The 16085-nt window shown below is 47.0% G+C and overlaps 1 protein-coding gene across 4 annotated transcripts in view; it reads right to left on the bottom strand.

The window, feature by feature from the left end:
- Positions 1-7093: 7093 nt before the first annotated feature.
- Positions 7094-16085, bottom strand: part of Setd3 (SET domain containing 3, actin N3(tau)-histidine methyltransferase) — a 66927-nt gene continuing 57935 nt past the window's right edge. For all 4 annotated transcript variants that reach the window (NM_001346470.1, XM_087552910.1, XM_087552911.1 and 1 more), the window contains 5 exons: positions 13770-13844; positions 12630-12796; positions 11734-11819; positions 9090-9250; positions 7094-8363 (listed from right to left, as the gene is read on the bottom strand). In NM_001346470.1, coding sequence (NP_001333399.1) covers positions 7911-8363; positions 9090-9250; positions 11734-11819; positions 12630-12796; positions 13770-13844 — 942 coding nt within the window. In that variant the 3' untranslated portion in view covers positions 7094-7910. The remainder of the gene's footprint in view (positions 8364-9089; positions 9251-11733; positions 11820-12629; positions 12797-13769; positions 13845-16085) is intronic.

Here is a 16085-nt window from a genome sequence, read left to right on the forward strand (position 1 = left end):
ATGTGAGATTAAGAATGTCAATCTCAAGTCACTGGAGATATTGGCCCTGGTTGCTTGATGTCTGCCTGGCTTCTCCACAATGAAGTCACAGCCTCTCTTTTGTAATTATTTCGGGAGGGGGGTGCAGGGGTGAGGTTATGCCCGAGACCTTGTGAATCCTGTTTCTTTAGACATTTTCCCACAAGTATTGACACCCCTCTGTGGATCTTGATGGCAGCAATTGTCACTGTGGTATTTCCCTAGTGGCTTCCCTGCTTCCTTCCCACCTCAGACATAACAATTAGAACCCACTGCAAGGGACAACCATCTCTCCTCTCATTTATCAAACTGATAATCTTTGACTTGCCTTGATGTAGACCTGGATTTATTTTTCTCCTGGACACCATAAGCCAAACTATATTGATCTTCTAGCATGAGGGCCCTGGTTTGGGCATTAGGAATATCCTCATCTTGGCCCCAGAGTCCTTCCAACCAGCCTGCGGCTTGCCCTAGCACCTTTCACAGTCAGGCATGCTGAGATGGCCAGTTGATAACCCCCACGCCTGGGTCTTTTGACCTCTTCCTCCTCAGAACACCTTCCCTGGAGGGTGAGGTTTGGAGGATATAAGGCACTCCGTGCCGGAAGTCTCCTGACAGCGCAAAGTTAGGAAGCACAGAGGCGCTGGCGGTCACAGATACAAAAACTGTCCAGACGCCTCCTCGGGGAAAGGTGTTGGACTGACTGGCCACCTGAGTTTCAGCTGCACAGCAGCTGAGCTCTTAAGTATCTGTGGGTCACCCAGCCTGCTTGGAAAACAAGTCAGCTGGACTAGCTTGACTTGAGTGCCCTAGGCCATCCGTAATTCTATCAACTAAGGCGAGCTCGGCTTACATGAGTACAGGACAAACTGAGGGGAGGGAGACAGGTATGAGGAGGAAGCAGGAAGACATACCTACACACTCTGGGTCAGATCCCAGGCCGGCGGTGAAAAGAAACAAGGTTAAAATCACTTTCCCAATGGTTTGCTGGCAAGACAGTTTGTTTTAAGATTGCCTTGAGGTGGGTTCCAAGCGTCAGGTGTGTCAGATGTAACACTGGTTTGCAGCCTGTAGGGTCTATTTTGGGCCCAGCAGATGCCACACACACCCTCTCCTCCAGCTCCTAAACGCCCTGTGCAGGTGGCTTTTGCAGCACGTGCCTCGGGTCCGTGAGGACTTTCTAACAGGACTTCTGAGAACTGAATCATGTCAGGGTTACCTGACTTCATATCTTTGATAATTTACCCTCCCTTCATTTCGTGTATATGTTCAGTGTATCTCAGTGTACATGAAGGTATGTGCATGAACTGCGCCAATGTATCGCTTATTTTGAGACAGGGTCTCTCAGTGGTCTGGAGCTCACCAATTCGTCTAGGCTGGTTAGCCAGTGAGTAAGCCTCAGGCTCCCCCTGTCCCGACCTCCCCACAACAAGCATACTCAACCATACTAGACTTAACACCTTTAAAGAGCAGGGTGGTTTTGTTTATCTGGATTCGGGGGTACATGCCCAGGCACACGTGTGGAAGTCTGGGGATAACTACAGGGGTCTGAACTCAGATTATTAGGTTTGACTGCAAGAGCCTTTACCCTACTAAGCCAACTTGCCAGCTTCATGCTTGACTTTTAAACATGGCTTCTGACGATCAAACTCAGGTCCTCATGCTCTCAAAGCAAGCACTTTATCCACTAAGCCATCTTCCCAGCTCTGTAACTGTTACTTCTTAAAAGTATGTAGTCCTTCCGTGTCCCTACCCACCAGGGCACCCACATTCCCATCACTGGCAGAAGTTGGCAAAATTGTCAGAAATTAAGCATTATAATCAAAGTCATCGTTCTGACAACTCCCCAAATTGCACGTGTTTAAAGACCTTTTTTTTTTTTTTTAATTCAGTACGCTCAAGCTCTTGTGGCTGAGTTAGAGGAACTGGGTGTCTTGCTTAGCGTTTCCTGGTCATTTATTGTGTGGACAGAATAGTGGTGATGGGGCTGGGCTAGCCACAGTCTAGGAGAGAGGCAGGCAAGCCTGGGATGTCAACTGCAAAATGAGATGTGTGCCATGAGGCAGAGACCTAGCGAAGCGGGCACACATGTGGGCTCTTGGTGTATCTTTGGTACCGAGTGAATGACTGTTGAAGCACAGACCTAGCTTTCTACTGTCTACTCAGCACAGAACACAACGTGTTGAGATGATTGTCCTCCCAACACGGCAGCAGCTATGGCTTTAGACCTCCCAGGGAGAGCCAAAAGCCCCCTCCTCAGGATTTCAGGTGGGTGAGGCAGGTGCCTGGTCTCAGAAGGGGTGGCAAGGTTTCTCCTGGGTTCTCACAGGACCACATAGTAGCTGTCCTCTTCTCCCAGAAAGCACTGCCACCAGGGGGCACACACAGAACATGGGAAACACCGTCAAAGATGGGCCTCTCACAGGTCCAAAGTGATGGAGGACTGGCTGATATTGCTCAGGTGTTCTGAGAGGGCTTGGTGAATGCCCATTTCCCATGCCATGAGTCTCTTCCCTCCTATCTTCCAAGGTCCAGTGTGGGGTGTTCATGTTGGTATACGGCAAGAGAGCTGACCAGAACCGTAAGGCTCCTACTACTGTTCAGCCTTTTTCCTTAACCTCTGGTCATTGTGTTTTGGTGTTGTGGGCCCCTGTCCTCCAAGCATGACACGGCAGCTGCTCTCTTGAACTGTTAACAGCTGCGATTACCCAAAGGGAATGATTGGACTGGTTAATTTCCTGTCACGGACGGGAGAGGCTCCAAAGTCCCACCTCTCCTCAGAATTTATCAGCAATTAATGGTTTCTGGAGGTGGGGCTCACAAGTCCTCACCCATCCCCAAGAATATACAGACTGTTAATGGTTGCTGGGACAGTGATGGAGCTAAGCATAAGCTACCTGTAATTCCAAATAAACTCGTTGGTTCAAAACCTGGTTAGACCTGAATTGGACAGTTTCTTAGGTCTGTGGTAGGTGCCAACTCTGGAGTACTCTTGCCTCCCCAAGGAAAGCTTGCACACCACTTGGCTACACTGCTCTTGGCTCGTGTGGCTCTGTGAGAGCTGGCTGCAGCACAGAGGTGACATTTTGATTCTTAACCCAGCTTGTACTTCACTGCTTGCTTGCAGATATGGCTGCTTTTAGAAACGTGCAGATTGGAGAGCTGAAGGCTGGAGGCTGCATGACTGAGTGGCTAGAACCCCGAGATGAGGTAATCAGCCACATACATTATCCTATCCACAGCGCACATTATTTGGCCTTAATTTTTCTATTTCCCAGGCATGTAATCTCCTTTCCCTCCCATCAGATACACAGCGATTCTATTCTTCCAGGGTCAGTTGCTTCATAATCATCACGCTGACAGCACGGCTACATCCTTACTCACTTAATAACTATTTATCATCTGCTATCTTCCCACTTTCAAAAGGGAAGCAGTTAAATGCTCCAGAAATTGGAAAAAATTGAAATTTGACCTTTATTAACTGGGTTAATTGTCAAAATCTCTGCTTGTAAAAAAAAAATTAATGACCAAAAAGTGTAACTTTTAGAGTTTCAAAGATTAGGTTAATGTCCAAGGAAGTATAAACTTTGACCTTTTTGACACATGTCACGAGAAACAGTCATCCTAATAAATTACTACCTGTGAGCAATTATAAAACTCCCCCTGAATCCAATCAGACCATTTAATTGCTACAGAAACCCCTGGCTTCCTCCGAGACAGCCTGCAGAGCCACTGAGTGCCCGTGGGAGCTGCTTTCTTAACGTTTGCTGTAGGTATACTCCTGTTTTTCAACTATATTTCTAGACTGGGAAACGGTCACCAACAGATGTGAGTTGTACCTGACATAAGCAGCTTGAGATAAACAAAACTGGCCACAGAAACCAGGAAGAAGTCAAAACTGTAGGCTCATCCACTCACGGGACTTTGAATTTCCTGAATTGCCGGTTCAAAGTGTGCTGGTGTAGGCTGTGTGTCAGCATGTGCTGAGCCCTGGGTAGGGGCTGAGGGGGCTATGCTGTTTGGGTTGTTAGGACTGAATCTCTGGCTGGTACCCAGCAGTCAGTCTATCTGGTGTCAGACTCAAATCACTGGACTAACAACAAACATCAGTGACCAGAACGGAATAAACTTGGTGATTTTTTTTCCTCAGGAATAACAGGTTTCCATCATTCACCTCTTAGGACTCGCTTGAGGATGCTCAGGGCGAGCTGTGGTTATTACTTCTAGACCTGTCCGACTGGGGTGCATGCGGCTCTAACTGCCATCTCTCGCTGTGACTTGAGTCAGTTGTCATTTCCACCGACACTTGGGGCTTATTTTGAGCTATCTTTAAGATGTGAAAGTTGAGTTCACAGTGACATTAATATGTATAAAACAGTGTTTTCAATGCTCAGGGTGTGTATGACAGCAGCCTTGAGTCACGGCCATGTGTTGGAATCTGGTGGGAGTTCTCTACCCCCCAGAGAGCTCTGTCATGCTATCCCATCATTCCTTCCACAGCCCTGGGGAGCTGAATCCTACTATACCCGTGGCACCCTCCCAATAACCTCCTATGTCCGTTTCATTCTGTAGTCAAGACATCCAAACCTCTTACTCAGGAGTAGGGGCGTGGACCATAGTCTTAGAAATCAGGAGGCTGAAGCAGGAGGATCAGGAGTTTCAGGCCTGGGCTATCATAACAAAACTTTTTTTTTTTTTCCAAAAAGGGAGAATGAGAGAAGAGAAAGAGGGAATGAATATAAATCGTGCCCTGGGCATCAAGACACTTGCTCTGGGTCGTAGGCACAGTGAAGGTAGGGGTCAGCATTTTACTTCAGGTCTACCTGCTTTCCTAGGCATCAGTTCTGCTTCCAGACTCAAATGCAGACACCTTGTAAATGTCTGAGTCCAAGCAATACCCTGGGGAAGTCTGGGCTTGAGTGGAAGGTGGAGGGCTCCAAGGGTAGAAAGAATGCTAACGTATGGCAAAGGGGACCAGGTCATCAGAGGAGCAGTCTCTGGGAAGACTTTAAGCAGATCTCAAGATCCCCGTATCCACCCCCACCTTTCTCACAGTGGGTACTAGGGATCCAAATCCAGGCTCACATGTGTGTGCAACAAACACTATACCCACCCAGCCATCTCTCCAGTCCCCTTGGTGGTTTCATTTACTTATTTTTAATTAGAGACAATGTCTTACGCAGCCCAGGGCTCTTCCTGTGTGCACACCCTCAATGCTGGAATTATAAACGTGACACCAAATTGTTTACGCAGCACAAAGGATTGGACCCTGGGTTTTGTGCACACTAGGCAAATACTCTGCCTACGGAGAAGCTTCATCTCCACCCCGAGTTTCTCATTTTAAGTGAATATTTATTCAACAACATGATAGGTGATAGATAGATAGATAGATAGATAGATGAAAGAGGATAGATAGATCATAGAGATAGATAGATGGATGATAAATAGATAGATGATAGATGATAGATAGATAGATGAAAGATAGAGGATAGATAGATCATAGATATAGATAGATAGATAGATAGATAGATAGATAGATAGATAGATAGATAGATAGATGATAGATAGAGCGTCCCATCTCTCTTCAAACAATTGAGTGTGCACCTTGTGGGCCTGATTTAGAAACTTTTTGAGGAAAACAATCAATGGTCAGTTTCCAGAGAAAACTGGATACTTTGCAGGCCAGTGACTCTCCTGCTGTTTACAGATGGCACTTCCAAGACTGGCCTCAGCAGCCTCTTGTCCCAAGGTTCCAGGGAGAAAGAAAACTTTACCGTGACGCAGGAGAGAGGAAGGCCCATTGCCATGTCTACGGCAATGAGGGTTCTCCAACATCACCGAATCGATCACTTTCCCTCCACCTCTGAGTGGGAGGGACACTGGGGTCCCATGTGAGTAGCACTCTGCCATGAATGGGCAGGAGACCACCTGAATCTCCCACCGTCAGAGTCCTGTGGGGAAGCCAAGGGCTCTGGAGAGCAGCACTGCTCAACATCGGTTCTGCCTTTGGATAGCACACTACAGTCACTTTGTGGGCCAATGATGCAGACTTTGTGATGGAAAAGTAACTGACAGACTCCGGGGCCCCAGAAATGGGTGTCACTGTGTCTCTACCAAAGGTGTCCGTGGAGACTGGAATCTTGGCTCAAGCAGCTCTATCTTACTCGAACTCCCCAGCAGATAGTTTGTAAGTGTCCCGTGCACGATGGCCTTTCTACCCTGGGATTGCATGTGTGTGCACAAGGCCCGACCTTCAGTGCAGTGAAAACCTGTACCTAAAGGCAGATTAATGCAAAACTCACTCTTTCCGCAGCATTAACTGAGACAGCACAGGTCAGTATGCAAACTCCACATGCCAGGTAGCATTCTGGTAAGCTGTCCCTGGAATGAGGCTGACAAAAGACTTGGTCTCACATATCCGGTCACAGTAGCAGCCAGAATTACAGATGGCCCCAGCCTCACACAAGCCTACACTAGTGTCCAGTCCGTCTGTGGTACTCAAGACCCCACCCAATGTGCTGCCCATCTGAACCCAGAGCAGAGAGCCAAGCAGATCATCTGCAGGGCCTTGCCTTCTCTGAACAGAAGCAGGGCTGCTACATAGCTACCTTTATCTCCACAGTCCTTATCAAACTAGGGAAAATCACTCACACGGTGGTTTCCAAAATGAACCCTGTCTTTGACAGTCTGGATGCCAGTGATGATATGGATATGCGACCAAGGGAAACTATAAACAAATCAGTAGACTAGAAACTCGAGGCTTTGGAGGCCTCCCCTCCAAAGGGACACTGCCTCAAACCCCACTTCCCATGAAAGCCAGCCTTTATCTCCCTCCATCTACTCCTGGTAACCTCAAATCCCTCTGGAGCACTGCTGGAGGCTAAGAAAGGGGCAGCGCCTCTGTAGGCCTCTGGGCACCCAGGCAAACTCCCATATAGTCTCTGTATGTGTGACCAGCACAGCCAGGGACATGGCAGTGTTCCCCAGTGGTCAGGGAGCATGTGAGATGCTCTGCTAAAGGATCGACTCAGGGCCTGCGCTACTCCCCCAGAAAAGGAACAAACAAAAACACCAGTCATGTTTTTTTCTTTTAATAAGGGGTTTTACTCAAAAGGGTAGCTTTGAAAATCTCTAGCTTGTTGTGAAACCAGAAAGCCAGGGGGCCGCCTATCCCGACACCGTGCGTGAGCCACGGCTGCAGTGTCTACGGCACTCCACTGCCATCACTGGAGTCAGTGCACCTCTCTGAAACAAAGCCAGCGTGAAAACCCAGGAGGACGCGAGGCCTACTTTGATTTAAGGTAAAGGACAAGTTTTTAATACAGCAAAACAGAACACAAAAAGTAAACAAATCCTTAGAAATTACTAGATATATGTGTGTGTTTATATAATTAGGATCATCATCAACATTTTAAGCCATTAAAAATCAGGTTGCCACCTTACCTTTTCTTTTGGTACTGGGGATATTCTTGTTAAGGAAAAAAATAAAAGATTTGCCCAGACTCTTGTTTGTAACCACCTCACCCAGCTTTCTTTTCACTGTGCCTCACCCTCCACCATCCACTCGACACCCAGAGTCCAACCTCACTCCCTCGGCAGGAGCAGCGCCAGCACTCACTGTGGAGCGAGGAGAGCAGCGCTGCCCACAGCTGGTCTGCAGTCTCTCAAGGGCGCCTCCTCCCCTCTGCTGCTCTTCACTACTTTATTCCGCCCAGAAGCAAGATGGCAATCTTAATCAAAAAGGGAAGCTAGATCTTTATAATAACTTAAAAATCACTTTATATAAAGCAGCAAAACATATTTTCCTCTCTGCGAAAAGAAAAATGTTAACAAGGAACACGGTGATGTGGTGGGCTGTCTGCAACTTCTGCTCAACTGGATCCGTGAGCATCTCAGAGTCGCTCCTTCACCGCATCCATGCTTCCTGAAGACTCTTCCGTGTCTCCTGTCGTGTTTTCACTCTCTTCTGGGCTTAAGCTTTCATTTTCAGACCTGGTCCCATTAGGGATCAAGCTTTCCCCATTGACGAGCCCATTTTCGGCAGCCTTGACTTTGCTGACAGTCTCTGTGAGACTCAGAGACTCCTGTACACCTGCCTCCTCCTCCAGCTTTCTCAGGACCAGAGGGAGCCTCGAGTCCCCCACACCACCCTCCAACAGCCCCAGGTCACTCTCCTCGTATCTGGGCAGTGGCGCCCTCTCCTCCATGTGTTTGCGGTAGTACTCTCGGTTCATGGCTGCACTCTTCACTGCTTTTTCCAAAATCTCCTTCTCACCCAAGCGCAATTTGATGGCCATCGTGGCACGGACAGAGAGGTCAGGGTTTTTCAAGACAGTCTTATCTTCCTGGGGGGGCGAGAGACATCAAGTTAATGACAAGAACTCTAAATTGTCGAAGCAGCACCAAGCTGCAGCTCAGCCTGAGAGGGTAAGGTGCTAACAGCTTTTAAACTGAGGCTTCACATCGCCGAATGACCCAACACTTCCAGCAAAACTGCAGCTGACTCAGGGCTCTTGTTACAGTAAGTCCGTACTCTCAAAACAGAGCTAAGGCCAAGTTAAATGGAGCCAACACAGAATGGAGGGCATCACTTGCGTTCATCTCTGTGATTGGAGCCCCATGTGGGCCTAGAGTGAAGGCTAAAAATTAAAAAAGAAGAGAGAAACAAGTCTTCCAGCCAGGCCTGGTGACAGCCTGTAATCTCAGCTAGTCAGGAGACTGTCAGCATGGTGATAAGTTCGAGGCCTGGATGACTTTAGTGACACTCTGTCTTGAAAATAGGACGGGGGTTTGGCTGTACGACAAGCCTCTGTATGCTGGTGCACAGGAGAGAGAAAGAGCTGAGGGAGGGATGGGGGATAGGAGGGGAAGAAAAGCTTATATTTGTGGTATCATGAATTAAAGATAGTTTTTAAAAGTACTAACTGTGTAAAATTTATCAAGTGCTATTAAAATCAACATGATAAACTGTGAAACACTGGCACCAAATAAGGAATGTCACATATACATTGCTGAGAATCAGAATGAAGGACTAGAAACATGCCAAGCATGATCTTCATTCATCTAATTACCTCAATTGTCGTTTTATATGTTTTTAAAAGAAGTGAGGCTCTATCTTCCAGAAATGTCCAAAGTTTGACCTCATTGTCCCAGCTGACAGGAAACTCCGAGTTCCCCAGAGTGAAGATCCTGTCAATGGCGCTGTCCCCTAGCAAGTGCTCTTTCAGCTCCTCTACAAGAGACACACATAGCAGTCAGTCGGGAAGGCAGCACAGCTCACTCTGACAAGCCGTCCGTCCTCTATGTCCCCCAGCACAGTCTTCCAGGCTCTCTGAGCAGAGGCACAGCTAAGTTCCAGGCCAGGAGGTCAAGTGAGGCCTCCCTGAAAGGCAGTACTGACTCATGCCCAACTCAGAGAGGGACACTGAGAGCCTTGAGACAGGCTCGGAAGACTATGTCTGAAGACATCTATGGCCACACCCTCACTATGACAGAACTGTTCTTGCTAGCCCTGGAGTAAAGACCTCACCTTACCAACTGGTGTCAAGGACACCGAGGAGGAAGGAACAGCTCAGGTTGAGTCCTGGGTCCTTCTAGAGGTCCCAGCTTCACCACATGGCAGCTCACAACCATCTGTGCCTCTAGTTCCAGGATAGTCAACGCTTTCTTCTGGCCTCTGTGGCCACTGCACACACATGGTATGCAGACAGACATACGGGCACACATACATAAATAAGATAAAATAACATCTTAAAGATACTGGGAGCCACTGTCGTCCTGGTAACTGCACACGTAAGGCAAAGATGGAGAAGCAAGTACATGGACTGTAGAAACCTGACTCAAAGAAAAGTGAGTCAGTCTCAGTCAGAGTCAGCCTGCCTGCCTGCCCCCTCTCCCAGCTTCTCTCCCTCTCCCTCGCTCGCTCTCAGCAATCTAAACCACACAGAAACACAGCCTCTCAATACCTTACAGATCTGTGTAAGAAGAATAACTCAGCAATGGCTCTGAGCGTTCCTCTCCTGCCCATCCTGTTCAGTTCAACAAACACACCCAAGCTTCTTATGTAACTGAGACAGTCTCTCTTTCAGAGCTAAATGCCCTACAGCTGTCACTATTTACAATTCAAATCGGGAGCTGTGCTGCCAGCAAACCAAACTTTATTAGTATTAGTTGGAGTGGTTCACAGACTCCATCGATTGATTGTCTGTGACGACTGAGAAGACAAACTGTCTTCTGAGAAGAAACTACAGAACAGCACCAAACACAAGAGATTTTTAAAAAGGGCATGTTATCTGATGTTTTAAAAATGACTATCTAGTTCCAAGGTAAAATTCAGGCTTAACCTTTCATAGAGATAAAGATATTTAAAAAAAAAAAAAAAAAAAAAAAGCTTCTTTAGAAACAGAAATTTCTTTCCAGAAGTTTCCAGTTCTGAGCCACTGCCATCACTGTTCCTGGCCTCCCAGCGCCATGGCTGCAGACAAGCCATACAAAGCAGCCACTGGCCTGACCTAGACACCAAACCTTTCTTGTCCCTGTCATCCTTTCCCCAGAGGTTCCCGGGCCCAAGGTGGCCTGAGTCTCTCTTGCTGAGTAAGGGCAGTCCCCTGCCTGTGTCTACAGGGAATACCTCATCCTACTCTTCCCCCTACCTTCCCCCCACCATCACCACATGCAAATACACCAAGAATTGCCCCATGAATTCTATCAGTTGCACATCAGCAGGAACATGGGACTGTCTGGGACAGGGACTCTGGAAGTAGCTAGGTTGGCTCTGGGTCAAGGCCACCAGTCATTAGCTGAGCAGCCCTTTTCTCACTCTTCACACTCTGAACTGGAGACTCCACCAGCGTGATAGGAAGCACCTTACAAGGCACAAGATAAAAACACAGGAAGCACCGTGTAGAACACTGGGCATGGCACAAGCTACAGGGACTGCCATTACCAGCGTTCCTTCCTTGCTCATTAAATATAGAAGAAAATACCACAGACCACCCTAGCCTGTACACAGAAAAGTTTCTGTGTGATGGAAGGTGCTTGCTCTTCAGGGACAGCTACCCTGTCTCACTCTGGTTCCCGATAGCTTCGTCTCTACTGTCTACACTCTAGGACTAAGTTCTTGTACACTCAGGCTTCCTGTCAAGCCCTGAACCCACAAGAGATGGGGACAGCAGGGACAGCCACCTATCCATGGCTGCAATGACTGCTTTAGCCAGCTGCACTTCCCTAACACTTAGGTGGCTTTGTTCTAGAAAAACATTTAACTGTTCAGTAAATCATTTATTCTCTAGCCCAGCCATTCTGTGTAGGGTTGAAGGTAGTATAAAACAACAGGCCCCAGCACGGATGAAAGCCCCAGACCAGCAACTGGGCACACAGTCGAGGGTGTGAACGAAAGCTCGAGCTCACCAGGCCACTGGGCACAGCCGGCTCAGAGGACTTGTCCTAAGCAAGCAGAAAACTCAATACATGGATTTAGTCCTTCCTGCGTCTGAAACACGGAGTTGTGGCCAGGAACATTTTGTCTTATACAGGTGCTGTCTGCAGTATTTCTTACCATCCCAGGATGTTTGGACTCTTCAATCCCAGTGGACAACAGATTAGTTCTCTCTCCAATATTGCCACCTTCCCCTACCATCTTAAGAATTTTATCTGTAATTTGAGCCACCTCCCCATGCTTTACAATTTAAGAAGAAAAAAAAAAACTGTTTTTACCTTCAGTCATGCAGAATACTCGGAGAAAAGCTAGAAGCTGGGCAGAGATGGGTGGCTCAGTAAAATGCAATGCAAAAACACTGGATCTGAAAACAACAAAATCTGAGGTCAGGCCCACAGTTCCTCCAGAGGAAGATGCCCGGGCCCTCACACAGCAGAGCTGAGCCTCACTACATGGTAGGCACGCACCTTGGAAAGCATGAAGCTGGTGGGTGGGGAAGCCCTGCCAGGCCCTGGCCACTCTTGCCAGCATGCCTGCTGCCTGACCTGACTCTGGGGTCACATCCTCACAGTGAGAGAATTAAACACACCCACAGTCCTTACGAACATTAACAGTAATTCATGTTGAGCTCACACTTTATCATTAATCAAATATTGACAAGCTCAATAAAAAAAAGTTCAGATAATCCATTTTCATTAAGAATGGTTCCTCTAGTCCCCGGAAAACTAATAAATCATAATTCTCATCTTCTTTACCACTTCACACCTCAAATGCAAGAAAATTTAAAGAAACTAACCAGAAATTCATGGAATCAGTGAGGATCATGACTTCATTACCGAAACTAATGGTGGCAAAGAATTAAACAAAACAAATTGATCCATGTCGTTAGCCTTTTCAAGGTGAAAGACATTAATGACACCGGAGGGCTTCTTTAACCTGAGGACTGCAGGCCAGCTCCCCTGGAACTAGCTGCGAGTGCTAGCAACACCCTTCTACCTATCTGAAGCACTGGTAAACGACCACACGGCCAAGGTCTGGATCTGCTGTATAACGGGATAAAGGGGTTGAGACACACTACTGTGGAGAACTCTATTAACACACAGATTAAACACTACGTTATAGAAATACCACACGCACCAAAGGGAAGAGCCAAGCCAGGATATTCTCTACGTACGTTGGGATGCCAGCCCGAGCCAAGACCTCAGCCTTCATAGCGTAGAGCCTGTCACTTTTACTCACTCCAAGCTTTATTTTCACTCTGTCGTGTGAGTTATTGTCAAAGAAAAAACCACTGTGGATCACAAACTCTGCATTTGACCGAGTGCCGTAAAAAATGTAAATCTAAGATGCGGTAGAGAAGAAATAGAAGGACATAAAACAAACTTAGTACGTGCTCTTCAAACAGAGCAGAGCAACAGGCTTAGTCCTCATGTATATTCACACTACTTTACACAGCAGACAGGCCTCCATAGTAACCACACATCCGCTCGGTAGAGCATGCTGCATGGAAGGTGTACGTGTGCAACCCTTCTAAGTCCCCAGACTCGTATCTAAGGAGAGTAAAGCCAAACACACATGTCTACTACGAGTAGGCAGGGGGAGAAGGGCCCAGGGACATACTGACCCCGGCCTGCTAAGCCTCTCCACACAGACTGCCCCTCTTAAACTGTACTTTAGAATGTACCGCGTCTTCCTTTCCTTCCAAAACAGGGGAACACTCTAGAATAGGCCTTTAAATTAACTTCTGTCAGAAGCCCACTTCCACAGCCTGTGCACTTTCACACTAACAGGGCTGTGAGTTTTCTGAAGGGCAGACCAAGTGGAAAGCGGTGTCTGTCTCTATTGGTTTTCTATTATGTGCTGGGTTGTAAAACTAATAATTACAGAGATTTGTAGATGTGTGTTTCAAATTGACTGGGAAATTTAACTGTGCCTCTACTCAAATTATTAGATAAAAAATATACACATCACAGTGAAAGTCTAAGAGGACAGGAATGATTGTTCTAAGTCCCTTAGGTTTTAGCAACCTAACCCCCATCTCTTTTAAATACCATCTCTTTATAAAGAAATGCAGCTTATGAAAGGAAACATTTGTTTCAGTATTATGTGACAAACTCTATTTTGGCTAACAGTATTGCATAGTGCAAACAGCTACATTGTTTTCTTCGAGGATGCAAAGTACAATTCAAAGCATCTTTCTGACTCAAGATTTGGTCAGAAAACAACCCTAAAGATCAGTGTCCCAGCTCCTCCCTCTGGCCAACGCCTCCTAAGGATAACAAAGCCACCCCTCAGCTAGAATGCTGAAACCTACCTGATCTCCAGCCTGAAAGTCCTGCAGAGCCACGCACTCACAGCGGTCATCTTCCAGGTTATAGCCAGTTGTGATCTAGGCAGCAGAGAAAGACAGGGTGATGAGGCAGCCATCCCTCAGGACAAAGGTGTCTAGTGGTGCTCACAGGGCAGCAAAGGCTTTCAACATTCAAGCAAAGAGCTGGTGAGGATGTCAGCCATTTCCATGCACACCAAAGATTGTACAGGAAACTGAAGTCTGAAAGTAAACAAACCTCTCTTGGAAAAGACAATGGGCATCACTTCTGGAACTCCACCAAACACACTATGAAAACCACTGCCTTTGAGCCCTGAGGAAGGTCTCCACAGAAGACAAGACACATACTACACTGGCAGTCGTGCTTGTTCACTAGTCATGGGTGTTTCTGGGGTCTGTAATTACCGACAAGCTTTACTTTTATATAACTTTTTTCCAGGGAGAAATCAATGTGGGGGCAGGATTTAGTTCAGTGATAGAGCACTGGTTTACTATGCACAAGGACCTGGACTCTTTTTACCAGCAACACATAAAAAGTGGGTTTTTCGGGGTTGGGGATTTAGCTCAGTAGTAGAGCGCTTGCCTAGGAAGCGCAAGGCCCTGGGTTCGGTCCCCAGCTCTGGGGAAAAAAAAAAAAAAAAAAAGTGGGTTTTTCTACTGTGTAAGAATCAAGAAGACAAGAAAAGAGTGGCTTCTAAGTCACAGACATACTTTACTCTGTAATCACAGTCACCTAAACTCTCAGGTAAGCAAAGGCAAGTAAAGAGTTATTAGTTCCTCTCTGTTTACTAAGAGTCTCTAAGCCCACATGGCATAGACAGTACAGAAACGTCCCTAGCCTGACCCCAATGGCACAGCTGTCTTGGCAAGGTCTCTGTATGCAATACACAGAAGTGGCTGCTCTTACTCTGGAGTCTTTACATCCAGTTCTCCCTCATGACTGTTCTTGTCCTTGCTTTATCAACCTGTAATCTTCCAACCCCTCTGACTGGGACAGGCTGCAGCACCACAGACCTTCACACTGCTGAGCACGTAGTCATTCCGGACAGTGCCAAGGTCCCAGGAGGTCTCAGAGCCTGGTGTTCTCTGCCATGCAGGCCATGGGGTCTTGTTCCCTCTTGCATGGAGCCATCTTTAACTCCTACTCTACTCAGAAACTAGTCTTCTTTTGGGGAACACCTCCCATTTCACCTCCCTCATCCTCTCTCTTCCCTAGCTACCACCACATATGCCTACATACTCGCCTCCCCCAGCCTGCAAGAGAGCAGGAGTGTTTTCCAAATCAGAGTCTCCAGTGTTTGATGTACAGTGCCTAACACCTACACTGCCTTTGAAAAGGCTGCCTTGAGGCACAAACTCCCAGGGGTGGGAATTGAGTTCCGATTCAGTAAACAGTCCATCTTGATGCCTCACCCCTCTGAGCACTGCCAACCTCCCAGACTGTGTACAGTTATTCTGGCTTCTTTTGGTCACACTCATTGCATCCTGGAGAATAAAGACTTACCTATTAAGCAGTACCATAGAAGAAAGAGTGTGAAACATTACTCCCTCAAACACACAGAGGACATAACCATTTCCATCTTTCTTTCAATTTCCTCACAATATAAATCCATTACTTGCATTGTGTATGAAGAAGAAATGAAGTAATGCATTCTTGTTGATTCGACTTGGAAACAACAGTGGAAAAACTGAAGAAACAGATTACAGTTGTGTCCATGTGCCCTGCTGTTTGTCCTAGACCAGAGTGCATATGCTTGTCAGTTCAAACCAACAGATGATGGACCTCCCAAAATAATGGGTGGAGGCCGGTGCAGTGGAGTACCACCTGTAAGCCCAGCACTCAGACTTGAAGGAGTTCCAGTCATTTGGGACTGCACAGCAAATCCAAAACCAGTCCAGGCTACAAACCAGTCCAGGTTTGTTTGTTTCATTATAAACAAACAAACAAGCAAACCAACCAAAGGAATTATAATGTATGGGCACTGTAGGAAGTACACACAGGACAAGAAGGGGACTTGTGTGACAGAAGTGACACTCAGCTTACATAGAATGCCCAGGGTAGCTGGCCCCAATTGACAATAACTTTCAGTGTCATGAGCATCTGAGGAACAAGTGTCTGAGCAGGAGCAGCAGCAAACACAAAGCACTGAGGTGGGTTGCACTGGTATTAGGGACAGCAAGAAGTCACAAGCAGGCGAGACATGTACATTGTCATAAGAACTGGGGTTTTCACCTGAGCTTAGAATCCAAATGACTGTGGACTTTTCAAAAGCTAAACAGAAGGGCCTTGAGAGCTTTTTC

This window comes from Rattus norvegicus, chromosome 6 (genome assembly GCF_021556685.1).
Source record: "Rattus norvegicus strain SHRSP/BbbUtx chromosome 6, alternate assembly SHRSP_T2T, whole genome shotgun sequence".
NCBI classification, from domain to species: Eukaryota; Metazoa; Chordata; class Mammalia; order Rodentia; family Muridae; genus Rattus; species Rattus norvegicus.